Source organism: Centruroides sculpturatus, unplaced genomic scaffold (genome assembly GCF_000671375.1).
Source record: "Centruroides sculpturatus isolate CEXI.00-Female unplaced genomic scaffold, Cexi_2.0 scaffold20, whole genome shotgun sequence".
In the NCBI taxonomy this organism is placed as follows: domain Eukaryota; kingdom Metazoa; phylum Arthropoda; class Arachnida; order Scorpiones; family Buthidae; genus Centruroides; species Centruroides sculpturatus.
The window spans coordinates 934081-950953 of NW_019384333.1; the positions used below are offsets into that span (position 1 = coordinate 934081).

Consider the following 16873-nt stretch of genomic DNA (forward strand, 5'->3'; position numbering starts at 1 on the left):
TTTTACGAAATTTTGCCTTGAGTAATTAAGTTTGTACTGTTTTCTACATTTAATATTACGACGCAAACTCTGTTTTAAACGTATTTAAATTAATCAAAGCGTGTTTACTCTGCAGTTCATCAACAAAAGACTCTTTAATTTGCAAATATGTATTAGTTAATCGCAAGAGCATCTTTATCGTTTCAAGATAACGCCAGACTTCACGCGGCGCCGTTAACCTGTTACAACACGCAAAGATCGGGGGGGATAAAATTTCTCAGCAAGGTTTAAACGGGCGGAATAAAATCTCTCAGCAAAGTTTGAGAAATTTTATTATGCATATCGTATTTTTCCACACTTTCTGCCATCCGATTATCACTTTTTCTTATTGGTATCTTACGCGTAACTGAAAATTTCGGAGCCTAAAGTCATCGGAAACGGAGTCGAATGTTTCTCCTTTATAAAACTCAAAAATATTTTAGGCATGGCATTTGTCGTTGGAAGACGTTTAGAGTGTAATTATCTTTGGAAATAAAATTCGCGTGTTTATTTCTTTTTTGTGCATTTTTATTCTAAAAAAACTGTAGGAACTTTTTTGGTCACCTGATCGTCGCGATAACAAAAAGAGATGAAAGGCACACCGCTTTGATGAAAGATGGATGAAACTTTGTCATTATCATAAAAGCGACGACTTTATCTAACTTTATATTATGTTAGAAAGCATATCGAATTCTAGTTGTATAGTTTTTTTATTTTCATATGCATGACTTTTATAAAAGATAAAATACATAATTCGGCAATTTTAACTTAAGAAGATAAAATAAATAAATTTTTAAATATAATAAATAGCGGTAAGTTTAAAACCATCGCTTTTAATCCCTAAATAACCAGCTTTCAAGTAATAGAAATATAATAGTAGGCTTGAAATGAAAGAAGAAAATTGAATGCAAAATTGTATTTGCAGGTTTTAAAATTACAAAACTAGTTTTATATTTTTATTTTTACAAAATTAGATTTTTACCCATTCATAGCGACGTGTTACTCTACTGTTCAAGTCTATNAAATGGGAAAAACAATACGGCGATTAAATCTTAAACTATCCTAGTGGCAGAAAAATAAACTAAGTTAGGAACAAAGGCCGGTGCGAATTTCCGTACATAATAATATCCTCGTACGCCATTGGACTAAACGACAAACTTCCTTGTGACGTCAGTGTCCGTCGAAGGGGTCGGCGTCGGACATGGAAGTCAAGTCAAAGTTGAAAGTCGGGGAAAAAAGATAGAAAGTCGTTATTATAAATCGTTAAATATGAACGGGTGTTAATTTCAAACTATAATGGATACTAAACAGGTGTATATATAAAGGATACGAGATAAGCAATGGATTAAAGAGAGGATACAATCTTTCAGGTTAGAACTTAAGTTATAAAAGTTGAAGTTTTATTATTAAATTTAAAACGAATTTTATCTCTTATAATCGCGAAGAAATCGTTAAACACAAGGAGAATACACAAGAATTCGCGAGCTGTTGTTGTTTTTGTAGTGTTAATAACACATGCTGTTTTTATGTGGAAATTAATCAATTTCAATTGTTAAGTGTGTTTGGTATTCTGGTGTATCTCTTATACTGTATTATTGTTATAATATATAGTAAGTTACTATAGTAACATTTGTGTCAAAATATCTAACTGTTGTATACAGAACACATTAGATAATACACTATTCATTCAAATGATAACTTTTATGTACATTGTCATCCATATCATTGGAGAATGCTCTGTTTGAGATGTAAAAATTGGATGGAAATGTTTAATTATGTAAATGCAAATAAGACATATCAACTTACTTTAAAACTATAAAAGTTTAACTTATTCCTTTATAAGTAAAAAAAATGAGAATCATAATAATACAATGGATTGTTATTTAAACGAGTTAGTTTTTTTTAAATGTTCTTTATAAATTGTTTGCTGATTTTTTTCTGAAATTTGTGTTAAATTTTTGTTTTATTTCCTGTTTATCAGAATTGCTTTTGATTTTATATGTGATACATTTATTGAATGATTAAAAGATAGAATTAGATACTTACACCTTTAAAAATTTAGAAATTTTTATATGCTCTTAATCTAGCAATAATCTAGCTATGCTCTTAATCATTTTATACAAATTTTAAAGATGCTTTCATTTTATTCTCATAATTTAATTAGAAAATTATAATTTCAGTCAAATCTTCATATTTATGTTTTTATGGATTAAGAAAGAATTGAGTTTTTCTTAATAGAACTGGATTCCAAACTGTACTTTCAGTTGACCCACTTTTTCTTAGAATCTACATTATTTGGCTTAAATTAAGCCAAATAAGTAAGGATAAACTATTACCGAACTGTTTAATTTAATTTATTTACTTTAATTTCTGTTAAAGGTTTCTGTTCATAAATTCCTTTTAATAAGAGTATCATTATTTAATTAATTGAGTTGATGTTAATTATGACATATTTGAACTATTCAAATTTAGATTTTTTGGTGCTTAATTATCAAATAGTTTTGTAAGTTGTAAGGAAAAAAAAACAGCATCCAAGCATTACTTTTTTTTTTTTTTTGTGGAGATAGAAATCTAGAATCAATTATGCATTGAATAACTATATTTTATGTTCTTCGATAAGATCTTAAATTGAAAAGACTGAATGACATTTAACATCAGTATAGTGATGTAGATTAAAGAATTATTTTAGGTCTTTATATTGATAAAGAATATTTATAATTGATCATACTGTAAGTTCAATAAGGCATGGACAAATGCATGTAATACAAAATGTATAATTTATATATCTATTAATAATTGCACATATTGAACAACAGCTTTTTCTAGCATTTAGGAATCAAAATAGTTATTTATTAGAAAGTCATAGCCAAATTTCTATTGAAGAAATATTTAATAAGTTACTAACTAAACCATAAGAATTTGCTTTAAAAGTAAATTTTGAAATTAATTTTAATTGTCTCAGATGACAATGATGTACATAATTTAATTCTTTGATTTAATTATTATAACTTAATATTGTATTAAAAATAGAAGATAGTTCTCTCTTCTCAGACTATAGGTTGGTTTTTAATATTATTAAACCTATTTTTAATTTACTTAGAATATAAAACTTTTGGTATTCTGAGTAGCTGATACAGAAATGAATACTTATTCTAAGCTATATTTAAATTTATTTTTGCAAATAATTAAATGATTTGTGATAATGTATTTAAAACAGTTCTTATAATGACCCATAATATAATTTAGTACCATAAAGTTTTATGATCTAAGTAAAATACATATTCCATTGAATGTACTTGTAAGCGCAAAGTAATAAACTGCTGTTAAGATAAATCGAAAAGTATTATTATATTGCTTTCGCTGCCATTAATCCTGATTTCTAGAAAATTTCGATAGCTTATTACTTTCATTTGTAATTAAGAACGTAAAGACAATTGCCTATTTGATTTAGAATTAGTTTGATCTAGCAAAAACAAAAAAAAAAAAAAAACCAATTATCTACAGAGGGTTGTAGTAAAGAACAATTTTCTTTTATAGAGAATATGTGATATATAATAGAGATTCTAAATAAATGCTGTACAGAAGTGATAAAAATCTGACAATTAACAGACAAATTGTCATCTGGCTCCAACTCAATTATTTACAGCTTTCTTAGTGTTATAAAAACTGCCATAACAAATTAAGTTGGGTTTTATAAAAGTGAACTCTCATACATTATGTAAACCTGATGTAAACTCACTAGATTATAAAAATTTATATTTTGTAAATAAAGACAATTTAAATTACTTTAAAAAAATATATACAAGTTTTAAAAAATGTTTAATTATTTTTATTTTAATTTTGAATAAGGTTTATAGTGATTTAAATTTAATTATATTTTAAATACTTTGGTCGTGAAAATGAAAAAAATATAGAATTGAATCGGTTGTTGCTGTAATCCTACGTATGAGAAATTTAAAATGTTCTGTAAGCACTTGACATATGACAACTTGTAAACATTTAATTCTTGTAAAGTCTACCGATTACTTTAGAATAATCAGTAGATACCGAAAAAAGTTTTGGGTGGAGTCTTTTTCTTTATCACTATGTAGAATAAGACAAGTGTTCTCTAATCTTTAATTCAAACATTGCGAAAGTTTCTAGCATAAGAGAGAGTATTTGTGATAACGTGATTACAGCAATGAATTTTTCAAAATTTTAATAAAAATGCCATTCAAAATTAATAGCATTCATCAACAGACTGAATTCAGTTACCATTTTATTATATTAAAAAGAATTTGGATATTTTAATTTAATTTTTTTATATTTGTCGAAATTTAATTCTCATTTATCAAACATCTTGAGCTTTTTCTGGTGTTTGAGAGCATCTAAATATACAAATTATGTCAAAGCTTAATAAATTGATAACTATTACTTTGAATGTAATTATATATTTGAAGGGAGAAGTTATAAATTATGGTGATGTACAGTACATTTAATGTTATAATATGGGTGTAGATTATTTCTTCTTCTAATTCCTGCTTAAGGTGGTGGTTGTATTTTAGAGTACATTTGTTGAAATGTTCAGAAACAATTATAAAGTGATTAGTTAAAAAGATTTTAGTGCTAGTGAATATATTAAAAAGAATTATTTAGTAACTAAACCAAGTTACTTAAAGTTAATTTCCATTTGTTATCTCATTATTTAATCAAAAATTATATAGCAATTGACATTTAGATTTCCAGTTTTGCTATTTTGAATTTAATTACCATCCAATTATGTATGTATCTTTTAAATGCGGACTAGAGCTACAAAATAATGACAATGTGAGGCACCATATTAGGTTGAATTATTAGACGCAGCTACAATGGTTACTTTAAGGAGAAAAAATTCTTTTGTTATAAAGTCTGCAAACTATTTTTTTTCTAGTTACTATATGTGAGGATTTGCATGAATTGGCAACTTTCCCAATGGCAAATTATAATTCTGTTTTCAAGTTTAAGTACTGAGCATTGCTCACACTTAAAAGGAATATTGTTTTTTTTCTTTTATGCTTACTAATTGATAATTTTATAAAAACAGTAAATAAAATATATGGTTCATATAGTGTATGAAGTTTAATTTATAAAATACATTGTATATTTAATATTTTAATATCTCGCCATCCAAAAATGCAGTTTCAATCATTAAGTAGCAGATCAAGGCCTCTTTAAATTCCATTTTCTCCCTCCTAGTGAAGTTTTGCGATGATAAATCCGGCCGCGCAATTTCAAAAATACGTTTTTGATTTATACCTAACTGTAGTAGCTGAGTATAGGCAGTCAGTGACTTTAAATAACGCTATCGATTGCGAAGAAGGGCGACCCACTCCACCCTCACTCGGGTGTGGCTTCATTCTTACCCCCTCGCTCACTCGTCACCCCCCTCGTAGTACAGGCCGTGTTCAGTATATCGCGTACCTGCCTCGAGTTTCTGGAAAAGTATACCGTGTATGCGTTGTATGTACAGAAGAAGAGAGAGAGAGAGAAAGAGGGAAAAAAGAACCGGTCGTGCCTGCGGGACACTCCAGATGGACTGTTTTTCTGGTTGGAACTTGTCCCTTCTCAGGCCGAAATCAATTGTAGGACTAGCACCCTGTTATTAACGGGTAGTTTACACGTCGGCATGTCGGAGAAACAGGATCTCGTTTCGGTGCTAAGGCATCAAAAGTTGCTTAATGGTACGGTTTAGACGATACCATTGCCACAGTAGACGCTGCGTGCCACATTCTCCTTCCCCAGAATCGTAATGGTGCCTTCCTCGGAAGGAAAAAGAAAAGAAGGGGAAAAAAATCGTTTAATGACTCCATATCGAAAAATCTGATAAAATTTTTAGCCTGTTTTAAACGAATTGAAGGCCTGGTAGTAAATATTCGCGTATTCATCCCATTGGTTCGGGCCCGGTCACGTGTTCCATTAAGTCAACTTTCGGTCAAATCAATGAGTTTAGAGCCGAAGTGACGGCAACGATAGGAGTGGGTTATTTAAAACCTTGTTCAGCACAACGGTTATCTTGTGTAGTTCTGCTCTGTAAAAATAAACACAGCATTTTTTTGTCTTCTCTTTTACTATCTCTGTAGGCCGCGACTCTGCCGTCCCGCTTCTTTTTCTGTTTTTTTTTTTTCTTTCCCCTCCTCTTATAATTATACTCGCGGTTGAAATTTTAACCTGGACATTCGCGTTTTTTCTCGTCCTTTCGGGTTTTTAATCATTAGTCAACAGAAAAATGGATACACTCATTTTTCTCCCCCCCTCTCTCTATAATCGCTACCATTTTTCTATTAATTTGCCAAGACTTTTAACGTTCTCTGCTTAAACAGAATCGAAAGAGACGGTTAGAGGATGTACACGATCCATTTGGAGAAACATGGGATTTGTCGGGATGTGATTAACGGATGAAATCAATGACTTTTGGAGACAAGATAGCCATTCCCTCGAGGATAAAATGACGTAGCGCTTAAGTGGTTCCGATATTTATTGGCCAAACTAAATGGCTCAACTTAGTTTTAATTATCTGCCGAGAGGATGCTAATGATCGTGTATTTAGATAATATATTTATATCTATTATACTTAATTTTGATATTTTTAGACGGGTTTAAATCTTCCGAATGGACGATAAAGCTCCACGTAGGCGACCACTTAAGCTTACTTAAAATAAAAATTTCTTTTTTTTTCTTAGTTTTTATCAAAGCGTTCTCCTTTCGGCTCGAAATTCCTTGTTGTTTTTTTTTTTCTTCTGTGGATCATCTAATTTGGCAGTTGTCAATTAATAAAGCTTCAAGGTGAATTTCTTAACGGTCATTGTAGACGAGTAATGGAAGCGTTCTAATTTCCATTTATGTAGTTTGCCATATTCTAAAGAATGAAACTACTTCGGGTATTACATTGGTTCCAGGGATGAGGCCATCCACTCGTCTCATTCCTTCTCGGATGGGAACAATCGATGATATTGTTTGTCGAGCGTGTGTCTGCTTTATAAGTTCCCCCGGGGCATTTTGCAAACTCACCTGCCTCTACCATAGGCTGTTAACAGAAACGTACAATATAATACTTGTTTTAGAAGAAAGGAATACTTGTAATGCGTCGTTCTTAACTATTTCGGATTTTTACCGATGGGTTATAAAATCGCACCGCTGTTAATTTTTACACGGGCATTGTTTATAATGAAAACTTTTATATATAAACCGTGTAGTGTATTTTTGTATGCATGATTATTACTCTGTCCACTGGGCTAGTTCTGTCTAGAAGTGAGAGAGGAGGGTGTGTCGGTATGTGTGGGGAGGAAGTGTTCTGTCTGTGCTGCCTTGTAATTAGCTGCATTTACCGTCCCACTGTAAAGCTGCCGGAAGCTAAGCCGTGGTCTAGCTTGCTGTGGACTTGCTTTTATGTTCGTGTTTTAATCAGTCTGGAAGAATAAAAAAAAATAAAAATAAAATAAAAACTTCCATTGTCATCTGTGTCGATTATACGTCTTATATGAACCATAACTCCATTAAATAACCAGCCACAAAAAGTTGAAATTATTTTCACAACTGTTTGATGAGAGAGAAATATAAATGCTTTATTAACTCTGGATCTTTTTATTATCATTATTATTTTTTTTTCTAACTTAAATTTTTGTGTAATTTTTTTTGTTTGAAACTTAATTCTAGCAATTGGACGTTTGTTTCGTCATTTAATGATAGCTTATTATACAATCTGTTAAGAACAATATTCGAAAATAATTAAAAATTAGTTATTAATTTAAAACATATAATTCGGTTTTTAGACTTACCTTTTGTTGAATGGGATATTTAAATATAATTATATAGAGACTATAATTTTTTTAAACTATGTGTAATTATTTTTCTATTTTTAGATATTATGGAAACTCTGTAATGTGGGAAATGATCCTTACGAAGAAAATGTGGAGTTGATTGTGACTTTAAATAAGCACTGTGAACAGGTGCCGAGTGTAAAAATGAATGATATATGTCAGCCTATATCATCAGTCGAAAAGGCAAAAGATTTGGTGCCAAATTCAGATTTGGGACAGGATATGAATAATGTCAGGTCCGAATCCCCAAATTTGATTAAAGGAGATACGGGGAGTTATTGTAATTTTCAACAGTACGGCGAAGGTCCTGAATTGTATAATTGCGAAGAAGTGGATAAGACTGGTGAATTTTGGGATAACGATAAACTTCAGAGCAGCCATTTACAGTCTCCTACAGGTGAAATTGTGTCAGAAGAAACCGAATGTGAAAATAAATGTAGTACAAAAGATGGTAAAGTGGAGTGTGAAATGACGGAGAGTGCGAATGCTTCGATACCTAATTCGGATCGGAGTACGCCAGTGTATTTAAAATGGGCAAAAAATTTGAAGACTTTGCTGGAAGATGCCGAAGGAGTAAAATTATTTCAGAAATATTTAAAACAAGAAAAGTGTGAAACACTTCTAGAATTTTGGCTAGCTTGCGAAGGATTAAAAAAGTACGATCCAAACGATAAAACTCAAATCAATCAACTTAATAAACTCCTTTACAAAAGGTACATTAAACAGGCTTTAAAAGATATCAAACCTGAAACTAAAAAGAAAATTGAACAAAAAATCAATAATAAACTATGTACAGATCAGAGTATTTATGATCCGGCTCAGAAAGAAGTCGAAGAATTGATGATGTGTACTGCATATCCAAATTTTTTAGAATCTGATGTGTATTTACAACACATCAGGTTGATTCAAAATAATATGGCATCAAGTGATTCGTTGAGAAATAGTAGGTCATGTAGTAGTTCAAGTTCTAGGGACGGTTTGGATGTACTTCCTACTGTGCACGAAGATAGTGAATTGAAAATGGAAAGGACATGTGGAAGAATACCATTGACAAGTGAGCTTTTAAGACAGAAAAATAGGTTTTTGGAAAGTAAATCAAGAATACAGACAGAAGCACATCCTAAGTATATAAATATTATAATTTTTTATATAGTATCATTTCTAATATAAGTTAACGATTGAATGATTGTTTAGAAAACTGTTCATATGCATATTTTGAATCCAGTTTCTAATTTTATAATGTAATATTTCAAAAACAAAATTAATTTAGGTAATTAAATCCTTTTATTTAATGGTTAGTTATCAGGAATTACAATTAACAATAATTAAATAATAAAGAAAATATAATTTTTATTAATAGTTTCATTGTTTGTTTAAAGATTTAAATTTATAAAAATATTAATTAATTTCATATATATATAGACACATAATTTTCTTTTAAAGATATAATTTATAATTAAATGCCTCCAAGGGTTAGAATGAAAATATTCGAGACAGTTTACAAAGACTTATTTATTTCTTGTCTTCCTTTCAGAATTAAACATCATGTGATGTTGACAGTTCATATGCAATCTAAAGTCAGCAAGGACAGTTTTATCATTGTAGGGTCATTATGTTGATTCAAATAGCATAAAAGAATTTCATTCGGGGAAAAAAATCACAGATATGAAAACATATGAAATATGCTTTTTATTGTATTTTAATAATAATATTTATCTCATTTATTTTCACTAATTTATTAGAAGTATCAGACATAAGATTTGGATTAATTTATTTTTGGTACTAAAGAAATTTTTATGAAAATTAAAGAAGAGAAATTTATGTTTTAAATAATATGCATTATAGAAAACATTGAATACTTCCTTATACTTCAAATTATTAATTCTGCATGAGGATAAAATACAGAATTTTTTTCTTTTATATTCTCATCATTAGGCTTTGAAATACATTGAATTGTAATCTTTTAAATCAAGCCCTAAAAGCAAGTATTTGACTAACTCTGCTGCTTTGATGTCCAAGTTATTTTTCCTTATGTGTTTGGATAAGGATTTAGTTTTCTCTTTGGCATGAATGTTTTTATTCTTCGAATTTAAGGGGAATTTGTTAATTGGGAAAAGAGCTTACAGCTATCAACTGTAGCTTTGTCCATAATTAAAATGAAATTATCTGAATTCTTTATCAGCATTGTACTATGTGATTTTTCTACATCTGTTACAATTTATTGCCTGAAGAAATTGTAATTTAATTTTATTCATCTTGCTAAAGATGTTTTGTTTTCTAAGCAATCATTTAATTAATATACATTTTTATTTTCTTATTTAATTAATATATGTATATTTATACTATTGTTTCTATCTTAGTGAAAATTTAATTTTTAAAACTAATAATAATAATTTATGTACAAATTTAATATTTATTATATCAGGTAAAACTTTGCAATTTATATGCTTTTTCTTCCAGCTTTGGATAGTACGTTTGGCATTGTAAGAATAGTAATAATGTTTTGTGTGCTACATAAAACATTATTGATCATGAAGATACAAACTTGAAAATTTAAATTTAAAGTAATGGTACTAATAATATAATATAACACCAATAAAATTGCAAAAATAAAAAAAACATCAATTAATTGATGATTTCTATAATCATGTATGTATTTTGACATTCATTTGAATTTTTATTTATTAATTTTTATTGGATTGTAAATATGTTTTTAATGTTGAAATAGAAAGTACTAATTGCATTTTTAAAAATAAAATTGATATCAAGTTAAGGTTTTTATGTGAAATTACTTTATTTTTGTATGAGTTGACAGGTAATGATTTAAAAATTATGGATGTAACTTTTTTATGTAGCTCTTCATTGTTGATAGTTTAAATAGATTAATCAAATTATTATTTTCTCATATTTATGTTTTATATAATTATCAATAGATAAATATATTTATATATTTAATAGAAATTATTTAATCAGATATATTTTGTGTGTGACCTAAGTAAAAAAAAACATATTCTAAGTTTATAAGTTAAAATTGAGAACAACAATAGAATTTTGTATTTTTTTGTAGATTTATTCAGAGCAATTAGGTTATATACTTAAATGAGGTTTACTTCATAAATCATGACATTTTTTTTCTGCCTAATCCGAAACTCTGACCAGAATTATAAAATATGCTGTTAAGGAACTTACATCAGGTAGCTAGTGCTGCTACTAAATGGTTCAGACATTCAAGCCCATCAAAGGGCTTACACAATGTTTGTGCATTTTCGATCTTTGTCAAGAATGAATTCTGGTCAGCTGAGATAGTATACTTGAAAATACTATTTGGTGGCAAAAACAACTGTGTCACACAGAGCTGGTGGAAATTAGATTTTGGTTAATTATACACTGGGTGATTGGTTAACGAACATAATCCGTTCCAAGACTTTGTTTGCTATCTGAATTGTTCGTTAACCGATTATCGATTTACCATAGGTTTTTATGGGAATTTGATTAATTCTTTCTGGAGACTCCAAAAAATAAAAGATATAAATAAACGTAGTAAGAAAGTATATATGTAATAATAAAAAAATATATATATATATATACATAGTCTTGCATTTTTATTAGTCATATTTTTTCTGTTCTTGGGGGTTAAAGAATCTGCCCAATGTCGATTGCTTTTATCTCTTCTTCAGGATTTTTCAGAAGTAATTAATAGCATTGTAATTGTAAAGATCTCCAAGCCTATTAACCTCATTCTGATTTGGATGACCATTGTTCTGACATCCTCCCACTTCCTCAAAAGATCTTTAATTGCTTGAGACTTTTTGATATATTATCTTTCATAGCTAAGATTGTGTTTACTATAGATCTGTTCAAGCCATACTGCCTAGCAACATCAGACATCTGCCCACTCTCTACTTTGGCTATTATATTGAATTGTCACCTGGAGACAAGATAAGACAAATTGGTATTTACTATTTTATGTCGCTTCTTTTTCTGTATATTTTGTGAAGCGTTCGTTATCTGAACATAAAAATCTTTTGCAAAAGTGTTTATTATCCAAACTGTTCTTTAACCGATCACACACTGTACTCTGTCATACAGAACTGCTGAAAGGTTAGCATCATTCCAGCATAGAAGAGAATCAAATGCCGACATGCCATTAAAGGGTTATCTTCAATTGCATTTATTGATGTTACTTACATCATGATTGCCCAATGTATGGAGAAGACCAGCAATGGTCTCTGAAGGAGTTAAACACACACAGGCATTGACCAGACAACTGTGCATAGAATTTTACAATATCTATAGGTGCATAGAATTTTACAATATCTATAGATGCACAAAATTTCAGTGAAATTGATGTTATGTAAACTGAATAATTTATTATTGAATGCATTATTTCTTGCTTTCCTTATTTAAACCTTTCACATATAACTGACTAATATTATTTGGTAGAGTATACTGTATTCTTTAATATATATACTAAAATTTTTTCACTGAAATGCATTTATTCAAAAAAAAACTGGTTATCTTGATTTATGAAGTAACACTTGTATTAATTTTGAAAACATTTTAATTCAATTTTATGTGAGTAATAAAAATGTTAATTGTGTATGCAAATTAAGTAATATGATCTTTCTAAGAAATTAATTTATGAATATTATTATAAAAATGAAGCTAGATTGTTTATCATTTTGTTTATATCTTAGTAATAATTATAATTAATATTTATTAATGTTTCATTTTTTACTATAAAAAAGCAATTTGAACTGTAAGTTATTTTCGCTATTCATTTGCCTATATTATCTTTGATTAAACTTCTAATGTATAGGCTACTTTAGTGGTATTTATATTACCATTATTACAAAGCTATGCATTATAGCATTATATATATAAATGAGGATGTTTGTTTGTTTGTTTGCTATATGCTCCTAGACCATTCAACCAATTGCAACAATTATGTTTACATTCTTCTAACTTAGATGATGTCAAACATCTCGCTCCAAAATATCTATTAAGTTTCTGTAAATCTATTAATTTCTATCTAGTTCAATTTACTGATTTACACGTAATGCCATCTATTGGCCAAAAATTTAACAAAATAATACACTAAACTATAATTCTTACAAAAAATTATATAATTTAAAATATATATATATATTACTGCAACAGGTAGCATACAGCACTTGCCACTTGGATTTTTTTTCATTTCTGAACAATAGTACAGTTCAACATCAAAAGTCTGAGTTTTTCTTTCAAGTAACCTCTTTGGTGTGAAGTACTATTAGTTTTTTTTTAAGAAAATCAACACCTTACATAATTTGGGACTGAAAACATTGGAAATGTTCAAGTCCGTATTAAAAAAATAATTATATTAACCATAAAGACTCAGAATCTCTATCTAATGCATGGCGATTGTTTTTAGATAATCCTACAGATTAATTAATTATGTGTAAAAAAATGCATAGGCATATAGAATTCCTGTGGTTCACTTTATTTGTATTTTTAAGTTTATTATTTATATATTCTGTATTTCATTAATATATACAGTAAATGTTCAAAAATACATACATATATATATATATATATATATATATACACACTTACAATATTTAAAGAAAATTGTATAAATTACATTATTGAATCATTGAAACATTCTAATTTGGGAATTTTGAATTGTATAATTTCAAACCTGAAGCAGGTTTATAAAATAAACCAAGAAAGTTTCTTATACAAACTCTTCATACTGGATAATTACTAAATATTCATTCCAGTTGTAATTTTGAACATTAGTTTTTATGTCTTAATGATCAGTATGTTTAATATAAATTTTAAAATTATGAATTAAGTTTTAAAATAAATAGATTAAATTAATTTTTGATGTTATATATTATTTAAGAAATATATACATATGGAGAATAGATAGAAGGATCTAAAACTTCATCATTTATATAAAATTTTGAACTAGAAAAGGTAGAAACTAATAAATTTTTAACCTAACTAATGTTCATAAATTATTAGATATTGTGGCGACAGCTTTGGTGATAAATTCCAAAGCCGCCACAAGGGGGAACCCCTGAACTGTACAAAACCTGACCTATGACATCACACATTCCTTGTTGGATTTGGACCTCTCCAGACGCGTGTAGTATCGTTCCATGTTTTAACCTGTACAGTCGCGCCATAATTCATATATAGAATAAATGTTAATCTTTTATTGTATGTGGCCCTGTTTGTAATGATTAATTTCACACGAACTGGTGACCCGAACGTGATATATGTTTTATGGTGCCTCTACCCGACGAAGGACTCTATCGGCAACATGAAAATTCCATCCATTCGCATCGGATACGACGTTGGACTTTCATCCTTTTTTGGAACTGCCAACTCATACAACTAGACCTTCGAAACGTGTAACCATGGATAATTTTTCATCGACAGTCAACTTTTTCAACGAAAAGGTATAGTACACCACGTGCTACCCTTCTTTGTTCTCGCGCCACGTGCCGAACTGTGCGCACAACGCATCATTTAAGGATAACTACCTCGCACTGCCACATCTACGTAAAAAAAAAAAAATCATTATGGCTGAGGCAGAAATTAATGACGATCACTGTCACATAGCACGCGTTGCAATCAGACCCTCACCCTTCTGGAAGGGCAACCCTAACTTATGGTTTGCTCAGATGGAAGCACAATTTTCAATAAATAACATAACCGTCGACGACACCAAATTTAAACACGTCGTTGCTGCTTTAGAGCCGGAAATTTTAAATTTGGTGCAGGACCTAATCCTCAACCCGCCCGACCAGAATAAATTTCCCACGCTAAAGGCTCATCTTATTGACGTCTATTCCGAGAGTGAGACCTCCAAAATCAGAACGCTTCTTCAAGGGTTGGAGCTGGGAGACTAACGTCCATCCTTCCTATTATCACGGATGCACGACTTGGCCGGAAACCATTTCAGTGAAGACCTGCTACAATCTCTCTGGCTGTCGAGACTACCTCATAACGTACAGGCCATTTTAGCTGCATCTAAGGAAAAATTCCAACAACAGGCCGCCATGGCCGACAAGATAATGGAATTAGTCTCCCCCGCTCACATGGCCGAGTTCACTACCATCACAAATCCGTCGATAATCCCCGAAACCAAGAAAACGCGAACCACCTTTCATCACATCGAGACTAAAGGACCACCTGTCTTCTCAAAACCCAGACGGTTACCACCACATATGCTCCGAGCAGCACAGGAAGAATTTCGGTTCTTAATGTCCCAAGGCATCATCAGACCATCCAAAAGCCCCTTGGCCAGCCCACTACACATGGTCAAGAAGGCAAATGGCCAGTGGCGACCATGCGGCGACTACCGTCGTCTCAACACTGTAACAGTCCCTGACCGCTATTCTGTTCCTCATATACAGGACTGTACTCAACTCCTAGAAGGCAAAACCATTTTTTCCACCCTCAATCTAACCCGCGCCTATCACCAAATACCGGTCTTCCCCGAGGACATTCCAAAAACGGCCATAACAATCCCGTTTGGCTTGTTCGAATACGTCTATATGCCTTTCGGCCTACGAAACGCTGGTCAAACTTTCCAGCAATACATCCACCAAGTCCTACTTGGCCTCGACTTCTGCATTCCGTATTTCGACGATATATTGGTCGCGTCCAAAGATGTGGACGAACACACGGACCATCTCCGCCAAACGTTCTTCCGCTTGCAAGAGCACGGCCTAAAACTAAATCCATCCAAATGCATCCTCGGAAAATCTGCAGTTTCATTCCTCTGCTGCATGATTACATCATCCGGAGTTAAACCTTTGCCATCAAAAACCAAAGCCATCAACGATTTTCCTCAACCAAAAACTGTAGCTGAGCTCCTTCGCTTCTTAGCCATGCTCAATTTTTATAGACGTTTTTTGCCAAATGCAGCCCAAACTCAGGCCCCACTACTCGAATTTCTCAAGGACTCCACAAAAAATGATAAACGCATCATCTCCTGGAACGAATCTGCTCTAAAGTCCTTCAACCAATGTAAAGCAGATCTCTCAAATGCAACGACTCTGGCATACTATTCGTCACATGACAATCTCTCCCTAATGGTAGACGCATCTAATGTCGCCATCGGCGCCGTACTCCAAACCCATACCGCCGAAGGAACTCGTCCACTAGCCTTCTTTTCACGGAAACTAACGCCTACCGAAATAAAGTACAGCACCTACGACAGGGAACTGCTGGCTATATACTCCGCGATCAAGCACTTCCGCCATACCATCGAAGGTCGAGACTTTGTCATCTTTACGGACCATCGCCCCCTCACCTTCGCTTTTCGCCAAAAACCAGAATCTTGCTCCCCACGTCAGCTGCGACATCTCGATTACATTGCGCAGTTCAGCACCAACATCAGGCACGTCACTGGCTCGAACAACATCGTAGCAGACACTCTCTCTCGGATCAACGAGATTCGACTTCCCGTGACAGACTTTACCGCCATTGCGGAAGCTCAAGCAAACGACGACGAGCTAACCGCACTCCTCACGGACGATAAAACAGCACTCACGCTACAGCCACTTCGAATCAGCCCGTCACTACAACTATATTGTGACACCAAGGACAGCAAAGTTCGCCCATATATACCACTCCAATTTCGCCGTCGAATCTTCTCTTCCATGCACAATCTGGCCCATCCAGGAATTCGTGCAACGAGGCGTCTTGTCCAAGAACGTTTCGTGTGGCCTTCGATGCAGAAAGACATCGCCAATTGGACCCGTTCCTGCATTAACTGCCAACGGTCCAAAGTGAATCGGCACACCAACAGCCCTCTTCAGAGATTCGACCTCCCATCCAATCGGTTTTCACATGTGCATCTCGACCTCGTCGGACCACTCCCGCCTTCAAATGGATCTACCTATCTACTCACCTGCATAGATAGATTCACGAGGTGGCCGGAAGCTGTTCCCCTCCACGACATTTCTGCTGAAACAGTCGCTCGCACTTTTGTCTCACATTGGATCTCCAGATTCGGTGTT

The 16873-nt window shown here is 31.9% G+C and overlaps 1 protein-coding gene across 1 annotated transcript in view; it reads left to right on the forward strand.

Moving 5' to 3' along the window:
- The first annotated feature begins 1137 nt into the window (after window positions 1-1137).
- The window catches only part of LOC111630953 (axin-2-like), a 44007-nt gene continuing 28271 nt past the window's right edge, over window positions 1138-16873 (forward strand). Inside the window, exons 1-2 of the mRNA XM_023375122.1 lie at window positions 1138-1388; window positions 7896-8977. Coding sequence (XP_023230890.1) covers window positions 7998-8977 — 980 coding nt within the window. The 5' untranslated portion in view covers window positions 1138-1388; window positions 7896-7997. The remainder of the gene's footprint in view (window positions 1389-7895; window positions 8978-16873) is intronic.